Here is a 20,018-nt window from a genome sequence, read left to right on the forward strand (position 1 = left end):
ATATTTTTGTACCACAATAATCTTAACATGCTCGAAAAGGAGAAGGAAGAAGTAAGATACTTACAAAATCCGACCCCATAAACACACCATATTTTTAAATGTACCCTCATTATTAAATCAAATAAAGAAAATAAAAAATATATAAATATTGGTTAATTCATTTTCCATTTTACACACACACTCATATGTGTTAGCCTCAGTTTATAAACACACATTAGTGCTATCTCGATCATATTTCTATATCTTGTGAAAATGACCTCCTTATATTTCCTTTTTAAATTGTGTTAAATTTTAACTTGGTTTTCACTCCTCATTTAACTTGTTCCGTCATTTTACACCATGAGTTGAAATACAAAAACTCTTGTTATCAACATTAATTGACATTGATATTGACAACAAAATGTAGAACGACGTGTTCTGGCCAAATGGCACCAGATCTGAGAAAAATGATCCTCACACATGAAGCATAGTGGTAGCAATATGATGCTGGGGGATTGTGTCTCTACAGCGAAGCCTGTAAAGCAAAGCAATATGTATAGAGCAAAATACATGACAAACAACGAAGGACACCTGTTAGAGTTTCTACTGGTACATTAAAGGTAAAAGGTAAAGGTCATTTTATTTATACAGCACATTTTCAGCAACAAGGCAATACAAAGTGCTTTACAGGATTTAAAAGGGAGGGTTGCTGGTGCCCATCTCCAGCTAACGTTCTGGGCAAGAGGCGGGGTTCACCCTGGACAGGTCGCCAGTCTGTCGCAGGGCAACACAGAGACACACAACCATGCACACACACACACTCACACCTAGGGGCAATTTAGACAGACCAATTAACCTGACAGTCATTTTTTTGGACTGTGGGAGGAAGCCAGAGTACAGGAGAAAACCCACACATGCACAGGGAGAACATGCAGACTCCATGCAGAAAGACCGGGGCCAGGAATCGAACCCAGAACCTTTTTGCTGCAAGGCAACAGCTCTACCAACTGCACCACTGTGCAATTCAAACAAAATAACAAAAAAAAAGAGGAAAAAGCTAATAATGTTGATCCAAAGTAAATAAACTTGATGATCGTTAGCGCTATAAAACATTCTCTGTCACTAAAAGGGACACTTTTTATCTATTTTTTGAACCAAAAAAGTTTTCTTTTTGTTGGTATATTGCATGAAATATAATCAAGTTGAGAATATTCGGCTTTCGGGTGAAATCTATGGAAAATCTTAAAAAGTTCACGGCATCTTGATATTTTATTATGGATGTAGAGCACTGAACAAGCAGGGAAACATTGTATGAGCATGAAATTGTGATTTTCTTATTTTAATAATGCATTGGGACAAATGGAAAAAAAAAAAAGAAAAAAGAAAAACCAGAAGAAGTGCTGGGAATACCGCAACAGAAAAGGGTCAACGTCTCAGTACAATGTCCGCGTCACACAAAGCTAATTGGTTTATCGGCTCACAGTTCTCTGCTACACTTTCTCATTAGTAATGATAGCATTTAAGTAATTATTTTTCCCATTTGCGACTCTGAATGAAAAGCTTGGACAAGTCCGACTATAAATGAGACCGACGTAAAGAGAGAGTGCTTGCAGACATTAATGGGCTGTTTCAGCTGGCTGATTGGCAGGAAACACTACACCAGCAGGAGAGCTGTCCGTTAAAGCCTCGAAAAGCTCCATCAATTTCCTTCAAGGAGGTCATTCAGCATGAAAGTTGTGGCAGAAAATACTGGCTTGTCCCAAACAGCTGCGACTGAAATATGGAGCAAGTGCAAACAAAATAAAAAGGACAAAAATAATAAAAATAAGGTAGACAAATAAAGATGTCAGTGTCAGGACAGAAAATTGATTGTAAGATGCTTGAAAAAGAAAGAAAAATGTTGCAGAAGCAGGAATATAGGTTCTAATAGAAACCCAAAATTGCGAGCTCTACAGACAGAAACGACAAATATTTGCCGTCGTCAAGAGCAAAGCTGGAGAGAACGGGTTGCAGTGGACCAAAGAGCAGCAGCCATTAACTGTGAATCATTAGAAGAAAGAGAATGAGTCACTGCTCCGCGTTTGGCAAAGAGATGAAGCCAGAACATCTTGATGACGGCTTGGAGAAAACAAGAGCGTCTCAGCAGTCATTGTGGAGTTGATATAAGGTAAAACAACCAAACAGATGGTCGTCATTGCTTCAACATATAATTGGTGAGTCAGAACACATTTCTTTCTCTCATGACGAATACACAGTGCGATGCATATTCACTGGTATACCAGCTAAATATGGTTAAAACGCAGTCAAATAAATGCATCCTCATTGAAAGCAGACATGGAAGATTGTAAATTTTTTGTGTGGTGAACCATTTAGGTATTAATTTTGCCATCGCTGCAAAAACACAAAATCTTAGCAAGTATTTTTTTGATCTAGTTTCTAGTGCAAATATCTTAGTAAACTTGAAATAAGACAAAACTAACTCATAAATAACTTTTCAGCAAGATATAAAGGCTTGTTAAATAATTCCTTAATATTGATGAAAACAGTCTTGTGCCGTTGGCAGATGATTTAACTGGTGTCAAGATATTTTTTCTGTGCTATTTATCTGCTAATAGAACAAGTATTTTCTATCAATATTAATGAATTATTTACTTAAGACAAGCCTTTATATCTCGTTGAAAATAACTTTTAATTTAGTTTGTGCCACTTCAAGTGTACTAAGATATTTGCACTAAAAACTAAACCAAAAATACTTGCTAAGACTTTATGTTTTTGCAGTGATGTGTTTTGATTCCTTCTCCTTCAGCAGAGAAAACTTAACTTTTACTGCAGATCTTCTCCAACTTGACCAAGTTTACCATGTTTTGTTTCATGAAGCCTCAGAACAAAAGAATGAAGTAAACAAACAAAAGAGGCCAATATTTGAATTTCATGCATAGTAGTTTCTTCAGTGTCTTTCCCTCCTCCACAGTCTCAAATGTCTCCAGCCTGAGACCGACCACGGCGCCAGCTCTCCTGATGATCTCGTTCAGTCTGTGGGTGTTTCTAGCTCCACTGCTGCTCCCACACAAAACAGCCGCAAAAACGATGATGCTGGAGACAGCAGACTGTTAGAAGATCTCCAACGTCTTGTTGCATTCATTAAAGCATGTCCTCAAGAAGTAAAGTTGACTCATTCCTTTCCTGAACACAGCCTCTGTGTTAGCCGAGTCTGTTGTCAGTCGTGACGGAAAAAGCCGTCACTGTTTTCCTGTCATGCTTCCCAAGTGGAAACTGAGTGACAGCAGAAGGCCACTTTTTGTGCGTCTGAGCAGAAAGCATAAGCGTAGGCGAGGGGTTGCCACCTTATTTCATGATTCACTAAACTGTAAAAAGGTGCAGATTTGACTCTTTTTCTGGGAATCAATCGAGGTAAAAGGCCAGAAACGAGCTCTAATTCTAACTTTATATAAAAGCCAACATATGTGGCATTTTTTTAAGATGACCTCAGTGACCTTTTATCTGTTATTTCCATTGATTATGACTGTTTAATAAATGTGGGAGGCTTCAGCATTCATGCTGACAGGGGAAAAAAAACTGCGTGATATACTTCAAAACTTTGGCTTGACTCAATGCGTTACACAAGCAACACACAATCGAGGACTCACTCTGGACGTGATAATCAGCAGCAGTGTAAATATTTACAAGGTCTCTGAAATTGATGTCACCCTATCTAATCCTCTCGCTGTTATCTTCGAAAGTGCAATCTCTGTTGACTCCCTAAGCCAAAGAGATGCCGCTACAAAACTGTCTTTTAAGGACAACACAGGCTGAAACTTTTAATCAACTTTACTCTTTCAGTAAATGAGTTGGTAAGCACTACTGCAGAATTACAGGGCAGTCTCCAACCTTTCCATTCATCAGCAAAATAATAAAAAAAATCAGTTATAAGGTTTATTGACATCGATCAAACGCTCTGAGGGTTTTCAACGTACAGTGGCCACCACAGGACTGAGACGCTGAGTTCCTTAATCCTTTCATGGATGAATCATGATCCTTTATGTCAGGATTTTTTTTCCAATTTTCTTTTTTTATTTTCTTAAGGCATAAAAAAAGGCATTGTTATTTGAAAAATACATCAGTAGTATTGTTCTTTAGGGGTTATCTGATGTCACAATATGCTTTTTACCTGCAAGAGTCGTCTAAAGTAAAAGGAGGGACCGGGTCGGTCAGCATGCTTTTTTGTCTGTCGGCCATATTGGATTTAACAAAAATAATTTCTTGCATTTGCAGTTGATGGCCAGTGGTTGATAATGTATTTATGATGCATTAGTGTCCACTTCAGTGGTCTGTGTGCATTTAAAACATAAAAATCAACAAAAAGGACAAGAAAATGGCTTTTAGACAGCTGTACACTGTAGTGACCACTATGCACGAAAGGGTTAAAATCTAGATTAAAAACTTTCCTGCTTAGTTGCCTTTGATTCATAATAACTCAAACAATGATCTTTATATCTGATGATAATTATTTTGATGATGGCATTTGACGTTTCATAATTGGTTACTGTACGATGTATGTATTGTTTAAAACACTTTGTTTATGAATTGTGCTGTAAAATAAACTTAACTTCACTCTTATTTGTATTTAACGTTGAAATTTTTAAAGTTTTATATTTTCTGAATGTGACTACAACAATAAATGGGTTTATTTGAGAGATTTTACACATATTTATAATTTGTTCTAATGATTATAGAAAGATGCTGCAGATTACAAATTCACACACTCAATAAACATGTAGAGCATTTTGTAGGATGAAGCCAAAACACCCAGAGAAATCTCACAAGGACTTGTAGAATACAGTCTGAAAACAATCATAATCATGTTAGTTTCCTGAGAAATGTACATCTGAAATATCTTTGGTGATTTTTCTAAGATTTGAACACAAATTAATAAGAGAAGCTTCCATTTCAACCCCACGTTTCCCTGTGTTTCCCTGTGTTCAGGGAACATGTTCCCTGAACACAGGGAACATGTTCCCTGTGTTCAGGGAACATGTTCCCTGAAGCAGAGCTGGAGCCAATCTGAGGCCTCTCAGAGCCTGACTTTGCCAAATCCTCTGGACATCCTCCAAAGTGACAACCTGATGTGATAGAAGATGACAACAACCAGCAGGCAAAATGCCATGGAGAGGAGAACTGCTTGAAAGCAAGAATTCAGACAAGATCCTTTAAGATTCACCCTCATGTCTCTGACTTTGTTGTCAGGCCTTCGCTGTTACTTAGTAAAATGTTCAGGTCCAGTGAAGATTTTGGCCTCTATGAACTGCTATTTTTAGGAGAGTTCAATGAGATTTTTTAAAAGTGATTTCATGTGCATACAGAGGTGTGTGTTTTAAGATAAACTGATGGTTCATTAATTTTGCAAACCCACTTTATTCAGTTCAGGCTCCTTGGGGGCTGAACCTTGCAGTTTCAGAGTAGGAGAGACAAGTTGCACTTTAAACAGGTCACCCAACCATTTACTCAAAAAAGAAATTTAGCATTTTAAATATCTCCACAAAGCATGAAAATGTGTTTTTATTTGAGGAAACGGAGTCAGTAGATAGGGCTGCACAGTGGCGCAGTTGGTAGAGCTGTTGCCTTGCAGCAAGAAGGTTCTGGGTTTGATCCCGGTCTGGGGTCTTTCTGCATGGAGTTTGCATGTTCTCCCTGTGCATGCGTGGGTTTTCTCCGGGCACTCCGGTTTCCTCCCACAGTCCAAAAACATGACTGTCAGATTAATTGGCCTTTCCAAATTGCCCCTAGGTGTGAGTGTGTGTGTGCATGGTTGTGTGTCTCTGTGTTGCCCTACGACAGACTGGCGACCTGTCCAGGGTGACCCCACCTCTTGCCCGAAACGTTAGCTGGAGATGGGCACCAGCAACCCTCCCGACCCCACTGAGGGACAAGGGTGCAAGAAAATGGATGGAGTCAGTAGATAGCGGTGAGAAACCTGCATCAGGCCAGCCAAGCTGAAGCATTTTTTTTTATGCCAACCTGCATATTATTTAGTTACTGAGTTTGATTCAGTTTTAGAGCAACAAACGCAGGTATTCAGAACAAATGTGTACAATTAGACAGATACAAATACCAAATGCAAAATCGTTTATTTTCATACAAGTTATCTGTTTTTTTCCAAGTCAAACTAATGATAAGAAACAAACAGTTGTTTGGAGCCCGAAGGGCCACCATTTAAATTGACCAAAGAATAACCAAAATGGCAAAGACCCGAAGAAGGAAGGTGGTTAAAAAGGTTTCTGGTGATCACTGCAAACAATAAACTGTTATTTATGTGTCAGCAAGATAATGACCTGAAGCATCCAGCTACAGCTACACAGAAACGGATTGAAGACAACTGTGGAGTGGCCCAGTCAAAGCCCACACCTCAGTCTGATGGAGAATTATCCAAAATGCCTAATTATGTTGATTATAATTGATGTTTCAAGGCAATACAAATAGTAAAACATCCAAGGAGGTGAATACTTCTTTTATGGACTGTGTGTATTTATTTCTGCATCGTTTTCTTCTGCCGTCGTCTCTGATTCATTTTCAGTCCAGCTTATTTACAGCATCTCATGCACATGACCAGTGAAAGAAGGAGGTCTTTGGCAGCGGGTTAGAGATTTGTATTTTCATTGTGAGCAAGCTGAAGGCCTCCTGACAGTTCAGATGGAAGCAAGAATATCCTGGGTTCACATCCAGGTCAGGGCCTTTCTGGATGCAGCATGTGTAGGGTCACTTCAGATACCCTGGCGTCCTTCCACAGGACTAATTAGGCTCTCCAGATTGTCCTTGGGTGTGTGTGTGTGTGTGTGTGTGTGCGCGCGTGTGTGTGCGTGTGTGTGCGTGTGTGTGTGTGTGTGTGTGTGTGTGTGTGTGTGTGTGTGTGTGTGTGTGTGTGTGTGTGTGTGTGCGTGTGTGTGTGTGTGTGTGTGTGTGTGTGTGTGTGTATCTTTTTTCCCAACTGAACCATATTGAATTCTATACATCATATCATTTATTATAAAAATTCTGACTTTCCTGGCTGTTTCCAAAAGGACGTGCAAACGTCCATGTTCCAATGTTGTGCATCTAGACGCATCGAGTCACCAGAGATTTTTCATGTAAAGTCTGGCTCCCATTTGTCTAACTCTGCACACTACTGTAGCTGGTTGGTTCAATACCGGACCTACTGTGTTCTTCACTCTCTGTAATGGATAATTGCGTCCACAGAGACATTTTAATAAAAAATGCATAAGTTCACTGTTTACAGAATCACAAACAGAGTTAAAGTAGCACCTCTGTCTGTAAATGCAGATTTGTCTTTGCTAATTTAGTGATTTTTTATTGTTTTTTTACCTTTGTTAAAAATTGTCCTCCAATTATGAGACAAACAACAAACATTACATTTTGTCAAACATCATCATGAAAATAATCACCATCATATATACTGATCAATGTTCCAGATGAAGGCAGCTTCAAATAGATGGGTTTATAGTCTTGATTTATAGCAGTGGTGACCAAACTTTTTGCCATAATGATCACAATTGTTAAGTTGAAACCACTTTCAGGTCACAAAAAGTACTTTAAGATATTTTTTCTTCTTTAAGGTTTATCTACTCAATAATAATCTAAATTAAATGTCAAAAAGGTTTTGAACAGTCACGTTATTACGGGCACTACATTTTTTAACTTTTGGGGGTTGATTATTTTCTTTTTTGGGCTGAGTGAAGTTTGAGTTTGAGGTCGATGCTTGTGGTTCTGGTTACTCCAAAGGTCAAATGATTGCAGAAAAGTTGTTAATAAATGGGAATCTGTTATATATATATATATATATATTATATATATATATATATATATATATATATATATATATATATATATATATATATATATATATATATATATATTTTTTAGCAAATTGTTGCTAAAAAAGTGTCCATCTTCATCAACCACCTGTGCTTGCATTGAGGTCAGGAGGCCGCACAAAATCCTTCAGAGGACCACTAATGGCCCCAGAGCCTCAGTGTTCCAGCTGTTTTGCAGTTTTATGGAAGTTTGTGGAAGTGCTGCATAGAAGTTGAATGTTGCTTCTCTGCATTTGGTTCTGGTTCTGGGGATGCAGAGCAGACCAGAACCAGAGGTTTGGAAAGTTGATACAACAGCCGCAGATCTTTTATGTATTTTGGACCTCTGCCATTCACTGAATTATAAACTAACCGATGTCTATTCTCTGAGCTGCAGCGAGCCAGTGTAAGCACTTTAAAACTCGGCTGATGTGCTCTATCTTCCTGGTTTTACTGAGAACACCAGCAGGAGTGTTCTGGATCAGCTGCAGCCAGAGGATTGATTGTTTTAGACAGACTGTGAAGACATTGCTGCAGCAATCAGTGAAAAAGACATAGATGAGTTTCTCTAGATCTTGTTCAGACATTAGTCCTGGAAAGGTGATACATCTACAGGATGCATCACCTGATTTTATGTTTTTATATGTCCCTGGAGAATAATAATGTAGAGCTGTGCATCGTCTGGAGGTACTTCAATGCAGTGCACTGTGGGATTAAAAGTCCTTATACCAGCTTCCTGTTGTTCGTCCATCATGGCTGTAGGTCCAACAATTTCTTACTAGTGGAGCATTTATCCACAGAAACATGTTCCTACCAGACGCGGCCTTCGCTTTAATGGGAGCACTGGAATCAATGATGTCTGAAATTTTAGAATGGGCATTTTCTTCCAACTCATCCACTGAATTACACGGGAGATGGGAGAGTTCATTTGTTTCAGCTGTATTGTCCTTATAAAATGTTTTTGCAAATAGCATCACCTTGTCTAAGTGAGTCAACAGAAATTGCATTTTCAAAGATAACGAAAGAACAAATGCTCAGCTAGCTGACATCAATTACAGACACCTTGGCTTGTGTTGTTTAAACGTAATCACCTCAGACATAAAGCAAAATCCCAAGTAAACACTGAGCAATTAATCACAACTCATCATTTTCAATTAATCATAACTTGTAGTTCTGATTTTAGTTTATAATTCCAGTTATTTTTTGATTTTGCAAATTGTAACTTTCTGGTGCTTAATGACTTTTCAGCTGTCTTTTTCCCCGCCTCCAAAGTAAGAGATGCTTACTTACTGGTCATTAAGTGTGAGAAACAAATTTGCACATTAACTTTATTTTTCCTGCACAAAATTGTGTTTAATAGCCTCTCTGAACAATAAGAAGAATATAAGAGCGCACCAAGTCTGACTTTACTGCTTAAACGTAATTAATTTTGGGTGGAATAAAAAAATAAAGGCACAAATAATTAATAGTAGGGATTAACCAAACCAATAATTACATCCATAACCATTCAGTTGTTTTGAGGGTTCTCGCTGATTAAAAAAGAAATAAGCATCATTTAAATGACTCATTTGATCATATTTTAAGGTTGGAAAAGATAAAACTCGTAAAGGTATAAAATCTTAATGAATCCCCTATTTTTCTTATTTTGTTGTTGTTGTTGTTTTGGTAAAATAAGTCGAAAAGTCACTTTTCTGACACAAAAAGCCAAGCCGCTATCTACATATAACCCCTGGTTCTACATAAATTATGTAATTATGTACATCACATATCTCATGTAGCAGCAGGTTTATTGTTCTACACAGAGACCATGCCTCTTCTCCAGGCAGATCTTTCTCACTGGAGCATGTTCAATAAGTGAGCATTTACCAGAGATTCAGTTTCTAAAGAAAAGTCAAAAAAGTAATTTATAAAACCCTTTATAAATTAACAGCTCAAGAGGGCTCCCATTAAGTAGCCTTGCTGTTCCACACACTTTTCGTGAAATAAAAATCTTTAATTCAAAGGGACAATCAGCCAGTCGATGCTGGAGTTACACCAGAGAGCTTTCATTGAATCAAAAGCTTCACAGTCAAAGTGGCCCCAACGTGTTGCTTGTGTTTCCGAGGTAAAAAAATATATTTTAAAAAATGTAATCTTGGATTTTACTATGTGTCCCTGTCTTCACAAAACCACTATATACATGGACATAACAGAGAGACTTTTGGCTGCTTCCATTCACTGTTTAAATGCATCTCTATGATAAAGTATCCTTCACAGCTGGGTTGACCACCTTTAACTTGTAAACTGGTATTTTCTCTTTCAGTCTATTTGTAGAGAAAACTGAGATTTACATTTAGTCAGATCTTTTCATACAAGTACAAATGTCTTAGCTCCATCCCTCCAGTATCCATCCTATGACGCACGACCCTGTAGGAGGGCAAATAGTTTATAAAGCTGCCAGAAAACCATCAGCAGCTCATCAGTCGGTGTCCTTCACTCTCAAGCCGCGATGTCCCTGGAGGATCAGTCGACTTCGTCGCTGGAGGACAGCGAGGCTTTGCTCCTCAATGTCTCCAGGATGCTCTGGGACTCCAGCGCGGAGCGTCACCAGTACGCCGTGTGGCTCCCCGGCATCGGAATCGCTGCAGTTTACGCGCTCATCATCCTGGTGGGTCTGATCGGGAATATCACTCTGATGAAGACGTGTCTGCTGGTGAAGTCCATGCGCACGGTGCCCAACCTGTTCCTGTCCAGCCTGGCTCTGGGGGACCTGCTGCTGCTGGTGACCTGCGCCCCGGTGGACGCCAGCCGCTACCTGGTGGACGAGTGGCTGTTCGGGCGCGTCGGCTGCAAGCTGATCCCCTTCATCCAGCTCACCTCCGTGGGGGTCTCCGTGTTCACCCTGACTGCGCTCTCCGCTGACCGGTAACCTGCCGCGCAGACCGGAGCCGCGATGTGGGCTGTTTCAACTGCTAAATGTCATTTTTACGCATCGCTATGTTTAAATTAAGCTGTTTGAAATGTTTTCCTGCGATATTGCAGCACTATTTTTATATAACACAGAAAGTTTCGAAGGCGACCAATTACCAGACTAAAGCAGGTTCAGGTTTAATTGGACATGTGGCTGAAAATAAAAATTTTTTTCAAAATTATATTATATTATATTATATTATATTATATTATATTATATTATATTATATTATATTATATTATATTATATTATATTATATTATATTATATTAGATTAGATTAGAAATAAAAGTCAGCTCATTTATAGTGTCTACACTTTTAAATACACATTAATAGTCTTTTCTGTAAAACACTCAAAAAGAGAAGCTTCATTGTCAGACTGTATTGATAATAGACGAGCCTTACTGGGACAATAATTAAACATTTGCCAAAGGCACGTTACTGTCTAGACATCGATTCAGGAAAATGTCAAATGAACCTGATGATTCTGACTGCCTTGTTCTAATAAGCCGATACAGAAAACAGACAGAAAACTGATTATGTGGATAAATGAATTCATGTAAACGTTGATTTGAATCCACAACATTGGAAAAATAATCAGGAAAGCACACCAAGCAATAAAAAGGTGCACAAAATATATCAACTATAATAAAGCTGATGAAACACAAGCTAAAAAGCTGAAATGTTGCACCATACCAAGGTCTATCCTTTCCTCTCCTGAACGCATGCATATCTAATATTATTACGCTAAAAACAAGGGGCGAAGTAGAGGGTGGGGTCAGCATCAGAGGTGGACAATAAGATGAACCACCAAGCCTACGTCTCTCCTCGTCGGTTCTGCAGTAGATTTGCAGATTTGACAGATTCATCTCCCTCTGCATGGTAGCGACTATTAATCATAAATAGAGCAATGCAGCTTTTGAACTCTGACACATCCGGTCACCACATCTTTCCTTGGCCATTCATTCTAACACTCTTCAATGCTGTCAACACAAAGCATTTAACCTACTTAATGTCCTTAACATTTCACTGAATTGAACTGAGTTAAGTAGCTTAAAGAGCAAATTATATAGATAAAAAATAATCCCACAGAAGTCTCAGTAAAACAAATACTGTTAAAATACTGCAGCACACCTCCACTGTTTCAGAGATTCAGAGGATTAGTTCTGATGAGCAGTTCTCCAAATCTAGGCTGATAAATCTTTCCCAAAGGCACAAGTTCTGCCTGGGATTTTCCCTCTGATTACCGCTGCTCTGCTACCGTTTTGATTTTGTTCAGTGGAATTATTCATTGTTTTAGTAGCCAAGCCAAGCAGCAATCTGCAAGGCAAATAATACATGCAATTTTTATTTTATTTTATCTTCTTTTGCAAAATTTTAGCTGGAATGGACCTCCAGCAGAACAAGGCCCAGTATGAGTCGGTTAGCAGACACTAACTATTCTGTACTGGTGTAGTAAATTGACAAACTTTAAGAAAAGTGACAGAAAAAAACTTCCTCTCTTCTGAAAAACTGTAAGATTAGCATCCTAACTTTACATATATTAAGTGGAGATGTTTTTATGGGTTGCATGTGTAGATCGTAGGACTGGCAGAAGCTCCTGGTTTAAGTCCTGGCCTTGGTTCTTCCTGCATGCAGTTTGCATCTTGTTCCCATGGATTCGTTGGTTTTCTCTGGGTACTCTGACTTCCTCTCCCAGCCCAGAAACATGACTTTTAGGTTAACGGGTCTCTTTAAATTGTGTGAGAGTCTGTGTGTGCATGTTGCTGGGTTGTTTGTTGTCTATACGTTGCCCTGTGATGGACTGGCGACCTTTCCAGGAAGTACATAGGTCTCTCTCTATCTATACATTTATTTGGCAGATATTTTATTTATATCAATATAGACTTTATAATTCATTAAATTAATATGAAATGCTAGTCTTTTTAACATTCTCTATTACACAGGAAAAATAGTTTTTAGATAAAATTTCTCAACATTGCTCTGCTTCCAGAACATCACCATGTAGATCAAGACGAGTATTTAAAACACAAGTATTTGCGTAGTTTATTCATTTGTATTACGGTGGACAGCTGGAAAAGTCCTCAGAATGACATTGGGAACAAATACAGCTCTGTCAGAATTATTTCATTAAAAATAGTTTGAGAAGATCCATAAACCTTCAGACTGACCCTGCAGGAAGGCAATCATCCAAAAAATGCTTTCCTTCTGCTCCCAGAAACTGTGCAAAAATGTTTGCTTCAGCACACTGACGTCTAAATGCCAAATAAACAGCGATTAATAATAAAATAAGGGTTCATAGGCTTTTCTAAGTCTTATTGTAGAAAAATCTAATTCAAAATTTGTAGTAGTTTATATTGACAGCGCAGCTATTTCAATGCTATGCAGGCTGTTTGAGAAACACAAAAACACTCATGTTAAGGTGAGTGTTTACTAAAACCAAATGTTTGTATAAAATTGGATTCATTTTGGAAAAGGTCAGTTTTACAATTCAACAATAGAAATCCATCAACCAGGCCAGGATTTTTTTTTTTTTTACATTTTATTTATTTATTTTTTATGATTTCAATAGTTTTTTTTTCCATCACAAAACACCAGCAAGATTTAATATGCACATTGCTTCAAGATTATTAAATAAGCTTCAATTTGTTAGACAAAATGTAACTTAAAATCCATGGTGTAATTCTTTAAAAAGATACAATTTTTCCAAATATAGGCACCAGCAAGTATTGCAAAAGGCAATCTTCTGTGGGTTGTTGTTTTGTTTTGATTCTTTAGTCCAGAGACACAGCATTCATTTACAAAGAGAAGAAGAAAAACATTTTTCTTTTCTTTTTTAAGTATTGAAAACTAAGGTCGGTAGAGCTTTGAAGTTTTAAGTGCAGAGATGATTTGTCGATTGTGGAGCTCGTATACAGAACAAACACGTGCAGCTACCATGACAGATAGATGCATCTACCTTCACTTTCAATGGAGATAAAGCGCAATAACATGTCAAAAGCTTTTAGTGTTTCCAGCCTTATTCTCCTGCCATCTTGTGCTTCTGAGAAGAGCAAATATCAAACAGAGTTAGGCAGGTGTGTTTGGATTGGATATTCACTGGCAGTCATGATTAATCAGATGAGCTCCACATGCAGCGTAGATGGCCTACTGTTCCTGTCATTCAAAGCTTGCTTTGATTTCCTCTGTTGGGAAGTTAACTTTTTCTTTTTTTCTTTTTATTTTTACAAATGAGCTCTTTTTCTTCATGACTTGAGCTGCCGGCTTCATGCTAATGTTTGACTGAGTTGTGCTTAAATCTGAAAACCTCCTCCTGCTTTTGGACCTGATTACATGAAGACTGCGACGCACACAAACATCTTGGATCTGACGTTGCAACGCATCGGAAGAATACGTGAAGTTTGCAGACCTGCAGTTATTGACTTGGCAGAAACCTGGTAACCTCTCTTCATGATGAGCAGCGGCATCCTCTGATGTCGCGCTGAGATTTTATGTGGCCAACCAATTTGAGTCTGAGTAGGTGTTGTTCCCAATCTCTTCCACTTTATTATGAGAAAACCTTAAGGGACCAAGCAGTGAAGACACAGAGGACACAGGAAAAATGTCTTCAAAGTGGGTTTTCATATCAGCCACCTGAGAAAGATGGAAAGGTGGGAATTGCCTGAACAGAATCACAAGCTGCTTCTGTAACAGTAAATGGCAACAGTTCAACCAGAAATGGAGTCTCTTCAGTTTTATTGTGGGGTGAAAGCTGACAGATTCAGATGGTTCTGCTCTTTGAAGAAATTTTCCTTTGTTGCTTTTCCATTTTATGTTAAAGTGAAAACTTGGAACTAGTTTATTAGACCCCTGAGACCAATACAGTTTTATTAGTGCTTTGCTTGATGGATGTTCTTTTTACTGAAGCAAACACTGAAATTGGACCAATGAACCTAATTCTTGATTTAACTGATCGCTAACTCTTATCGATTGTTCTCATGATTTTTAGTATAAGGGTAAGTTTTCAACGTATCCTTTTAGTCCAAGGTCAAGAATTTGTCTGATTTTGAGAAAAAGCTTGACTGCTTAAACCTGCTCTTTGTTTCTCAGGTACAAAGCTATCGTCAAACCGCTGGACATCAACAGATCGAGCGCCACTCTAAGCACTGGCCTGCGCGCCGGGACCATCTGGTTGCTCTCTGTCACCCTGGCCATTCCCGAGGCCGTCTTCTCCGACCTGCACGCCTTCACCACCAGCCACACCAACGTGACGTTTGTGACGTGCGCGCCCTACCCGCACGCCGGAGAGCTGCATCCAAAGATCCACTCCACCGCCTCCTTCCTCGTCTTCTACGTCACCCCTCTGCTCGTCATTTCCGTTTACTACTACTTCATCGCTCGCAGCCTGATCCGGAGCTCAGCAGACATCTCTGCAGAGGGACACCTGCATCTCCACAAACAGGTGTGGATCGAGACGCCACAGGGAGACTTGAGCAAATGTCCGTGTTTATTTATCGTCCATCACATATTTAGGAAGACGCAAAACTCTCTTACGTACATCAAAGACTTGAGACAAACTGCAGGAAACATTGAAAAAAAAAAATCATCTCTCAGAAGTAAAAAGTGATTTCCATGACACAAAGAAACAAATACACAAGATTCAATTTCACACATAACACTGACAAAGTTGTTCACACCACTGATGAAGACTTATAAAGTAAAGTTTGTTCATAAAGGACCTACTACAGATTTAAGAGGTATATAAAAAAACGAGAATTAAGATGAGAATAAAACAAAATAGCAAGATGATTAGAAAACTGAAATAAATGGCATAAAGACGAAACTGACACATCAATTAAACAAAAATACAATAAAACACTGAAAGCAGTAAAACTAAAGCTCTTGTTAAAAACCCTCAAAACAAAGTCACATTTTTTGCTGCAGCAAAAACCCAATACTGAAAAAAAATCCAATATTTAATTGAAGTATTTATTCTGTTAGTAAAACAATCAAATTATGACACAATTGTTTGTACTTCTTTCAATGTTTCAGAACAAAACTGAAGTGCTCTTTAAATCAATGCTCTTTCACAGCTGAGCAGATTTTCTCTAAAGTTTTAATCAGAAACCGATGTCTTTGCTTCCTTTAGGTATATTTATGATGTTACTAATGGACCCATTTCTTAAAAAAAAACAAAAAAACTTTGCAGCTCCTGTTATAAAAGAGTAAAAGAAAAATACCAGTTTTAGAAATGCTTCTGTTCTGTTGACTTTGTAGGAATTATTAATTGGTAATATTTAAGGCTTTTCAAATAAATAAAAATGACCAGGATTTGTTATCACTTTACAAATAAACACAAATCAAAGGGGTTGATTTCTCTAAACTTGATTTCAAAGTCTAAAAATCTTGGAACTTTCAAAATAAAGAATAGGTTATTGCGGACGAAATGCAGACTATTTGAAAAACAATTTGAGAATTTTGTTTGTGCAGGCTGCAAAAAAAAGGAAAAAAAAGCAATTTGGCATTTTAAGCCCAATATAAAAACCACAGTCCAGTTGTTCAGTTTGAATTTATGTTGTTTAAAGATCAAGCAGAAGGTCAAATGGTTTTTTATTGACCGTGAAAAAAACAATAAACTGATGGGTTAAAACATCAAAATGTGATGAAGCAAATCAAAGACAAAGCACATCCATTGATTATAAATCAATACTAAATCATTTTTTACACTCACCAAGAAATAAAGTACAGTAATAAAACGAAATGTGTAAAAATCAATTTTTCAAACTCGTCCAGGCCTGGAAAAAAGTATAAAGACAAATCCATACAATCTCTAGAGAGCTTAGCAGCCTTGATGCAACATTTTTAAACAACATCTTTATTGGGATTTAATATAAACATGAGGTTGCCGTTAAACCTTACTGTTACCTTCAGGACAATTGCATAAGATATTTATCATTCTGTCAAACAGTAACACAACTTCATATTGTCTCATACTCCCTTATTTCTACAAGAAGCAACTATCAGCACCTAACCTTCATGAAATATACAACACCTGGTTTTATTCTTTGATTATGGAGTCTTAGACTGTCTGGAGTGGAGCTTCTTCACTGAATACTTAAAGTAACATTCTTCGCTTTACTGCAGACAAGAGGCTTCGCACCCAAAACAACACAGAAATTGTTTTTATATTGGATGTAGCAGCAGCATCTGATGGGTGAATACAAATTTCTCCCTCGTCTATTGTCAGAAGAAAAGGAAGGCTGCTCAAACAAAGGAAGCAAAAATTAGACAACAATGATGTATAAAAGGAAAGGTGCACCATTATGTCATTTTAGCTAAAAGAAACTCGGATTATTTCCTTAAAAAAACCCACCTGTTTGACTCTGTTTTTAGCTGTTATATTGACGTGACAACAAACATATTATTTTTGTTCCTGTGAGCATATTCTATATAAAACCAACTGAAATATGCTAAGGCACCTGCAGGAAATGGTGGTTATTTTGTGACTAATTTCCTTGTGCAAATCAAATAAAAAGGAAACAATATGTTAGAAATAATCATGAAAACCAGCCTGCCAGTATTTCTATACCACAGATCGTGTCTGTCAGGGTCTTCCAGTTGCTCTGGTTTGCAATTTCTCTCGGTCCAGAAGGTTCGCGGTTAACCTGCTTTGCCCATTGCACTCTTTATTGTCTATGGATTATACAAAGAAGTGATGATGTCTGAAGTGCACATCTCAAAGGAGGTGCAAAGAAGATTTTCTTCCCTCCGGTAGTTGTCTTGTTTCCAAGTTAATCGACTAAATCTCACCACTTAAGAGCTGTGAATCAAATTGTTCCTTTTTAAAAATCTGCAATACGCTGTTCGGTGTTAGTCCAGAACAAACAGCTACTAGTTATAAGTATTTCTGGAAGAAAAAACGTATTTTATTTTAACCTCAGCTGACTTCTTTCGGTGTGGAGGAGTAGCAGCTCGACTCCGAGCTCCTCACTCTTCCTCTGAGGGAGACCCAGCCGCTTTGCGGAGGAAGCTCAGTTCAGCAGCTTGTACCCGAGAATACAAGATACCCCCCTGCTTGTATCTAGGGAGTGTTTTTAATCAGTTTAAATTCATGTTTTTTCTGAGAATAAAGTGGAATCAGAATCAGATTCCTTGTCTTTGTGCACAAACTTGGGGAATAAAACTGATTCTGAATGGAGAGCAACACAGCTTCTGTACAGTAACATTATTCCACTATTTTTACCCCTTGATTGTGTTACCTTATTTGTGCCATTACAAATGCAGACTTGGAGCATTTTATCCATCACAGACCATCACAAAGCAAAGCATAATGGCGAAGCGGAAAGAAAAGGATAAATGGTTTTTAAATGTTATTTTAAGCAAAACAAGAGAAAGTATGGAAAGTGTATGAGTGCAATCTGCTTTTCTGCTTTCATACCTTGCTTTCAGTTATTACAGCTGCAGGTATTTTTTGGTTTGTCTCTGCTTTATTCATCTACAGAATGCAAGTTTTGCCCATTCACCTTCGCAAAAATGTCAAAAAGCTCAGTCGGTTTTGGTGGAGAGCATCTGTGAGCGTCGAGTTTCAAGTCTAGATTCTCCGTTGTTTTTTCTAACACATAAAAATGCTTACACTCATTTTATTGTCATGTTCAGGTACATTTTCCTGCTAGAAAGTCAAACTCCACCCGAGTCTTAAGCTAAAAATAACCTATGCTTTTGTGATCTCCATCCATCTTCCCATCAACTCGAACCAGTCCTGCTGGTTGCATGATGCTGCCACCGCCATGTTTCAACATGGAAATGTGTTCAGGGTGATGTGGACCATAATGTAGCATCTTATTTAACATCTTTTTTTTAAGTTCCTTTTAAGTCTCGTCTGTCACCTGTTTTTAGCACAACGTTTGGAGAACAATTTATTCACGTTGGCTTCAAAACCAGGGTTAAATAATGAAGCCCTGTCAGCAGGGCTTCTCCAGAAACGTAGGTCGAACTCTGGGATTTGTGTAGGCCATTTTCAAAAAACTACGGAGTCATCCTTTAAAAATGCTGAAACGCTCTCCTTTGCTTGATTTTCAGACGTATAATTGGGCAATTTTCTCTGAGATATGTTCAGTGTGAACAATTAAAATAAATTGCTCCAATTTTCCGCTGAGTGACAGGTGTGCCTCACTTGGATATCAGTGAGTAGGCAAATATTTGATGACAACCAATTAAAAGCTAAAGTGGTAACACAATTACTGAAGACACTTAAGTGTAATTTCTCCTTCTTCTTCTTCTTCTTCTTCTTCTTTTTCCAGATCAAGTCCAGGAAGCGTCTGGCCAAGACCGTGCTGGTGTTCGTCGGCCTGTTTGCCCTCTGCTGGCTCCCCAGTCACGTCATCTACCTCTACCGCTCCTACCACTACGACCAGGTGGACACGTCGCTGGCTCACTTCATTGCCAGTGTGTGTGCTCGCATCTTGGCCTTTGCCAACTCCTGCGTGAATCCCTTTGCGCTTTACTTGATGAGCAAGAGCTTCAGCAAGCACTTCAGGAACCAGCTGCTGTGCTGCAGCTCTCCCAGACGGCTGTACAGCCAAAACAGCGCAAGCACAAACGTGACCTCCATCTGAAGGAGTCCCAACCAAACGCAACGTGTGCTTTACAAGGACTCTGCTACCTTTGATTATCTTGGATATGTTGGTAAATTATTCTCAGTTTGTTGGAAAAGGAAAACCTGATTTTAGATATTGGTTGGTAAACTAGTCCATGGTGGGAATGGGTCGTTTTTGTTGGAGGTATTATCTGAATGTTGAATAGAAAACTTAAACTCAACAGCATTGTTTGTGTCATTTGTGGTTTTGCAAGATATTTAAATAATGCAAGTAAAGGAGTGGTTGTTGCTCCCATATTGATAAACCAGACAGACTGTCCCTTTATTCTGCATGTTTTGGTTTGCTGTAGCTGTCGTTTAAAAAGCCAAAAGTGGATTTTCAGCTTTGGCCTTGCTGGAGCTTCTTTGCCAGTTTTTGACTCGTGTTTGACACTGTGATTGCTGACAGTTTACACGTAACCAAAAACTACGCAAACATCCATCACACCGTGGAGCATCTTTTCTAAGCAGCTCGTTTTACGTGAATGGTAATCTATGTTTTCAAATATGGGTGATATGTACCCATATCTGGATCTTTTGAAGATCCAGAGTTGAAGGATTAATGGTTGTTTTATCATGAACAAAATAAAAGATTTTCCATGAGTTAAAACATCTCAATTAAAAACAAAAGC

General features: G+C 38.3%; 1 protein-coding gene across 1 annotated transcript; it reads left to right on the plus strand.

The window, feature by feature from the left end:
- The first annotated feature begins 9,226 nt into the window (after positions 1–9,226).
- LOC103459878 (gastrin-releasing peptide receptor-like) lies at positions 9,227–19,774 on the plus strand. The gene is made up of 3 exons (XM_008401810.3): positions 9,227–10,727; positions 14,862–15,213; positions 19,052–19,774. The coding sequence occupies exons 1-3, from the start codon at positions 10,312–10,314 to the stop codon at positions 19,364–19,366; spliced, it is 1,083 nt and encodes a 360-aa protein (XP_008400032.2). The 5' UTR covers positions 9,227–10,311; the 3' UTR covers positions 19,367–19,774.
- The last annotated feature ends 244 nt before the right edge of the window (positions 19,775–20,018 follow it).

This window comes from Poecilia reticulata, chromosome 2 (assembly GCF_904066995.2).
Source record: "Poecilia reticulata chromosome 2, P_reticulata-male-v2, whole genome shotgun sequence".
Taxonomy (NCBI): domain Eukaryota; kingdom Metazoa; phylum Chordata; class Actinopteri; order Cyprinodontiformes; family Poeciliidae; genus Poecilia; species Poecilia reticulata.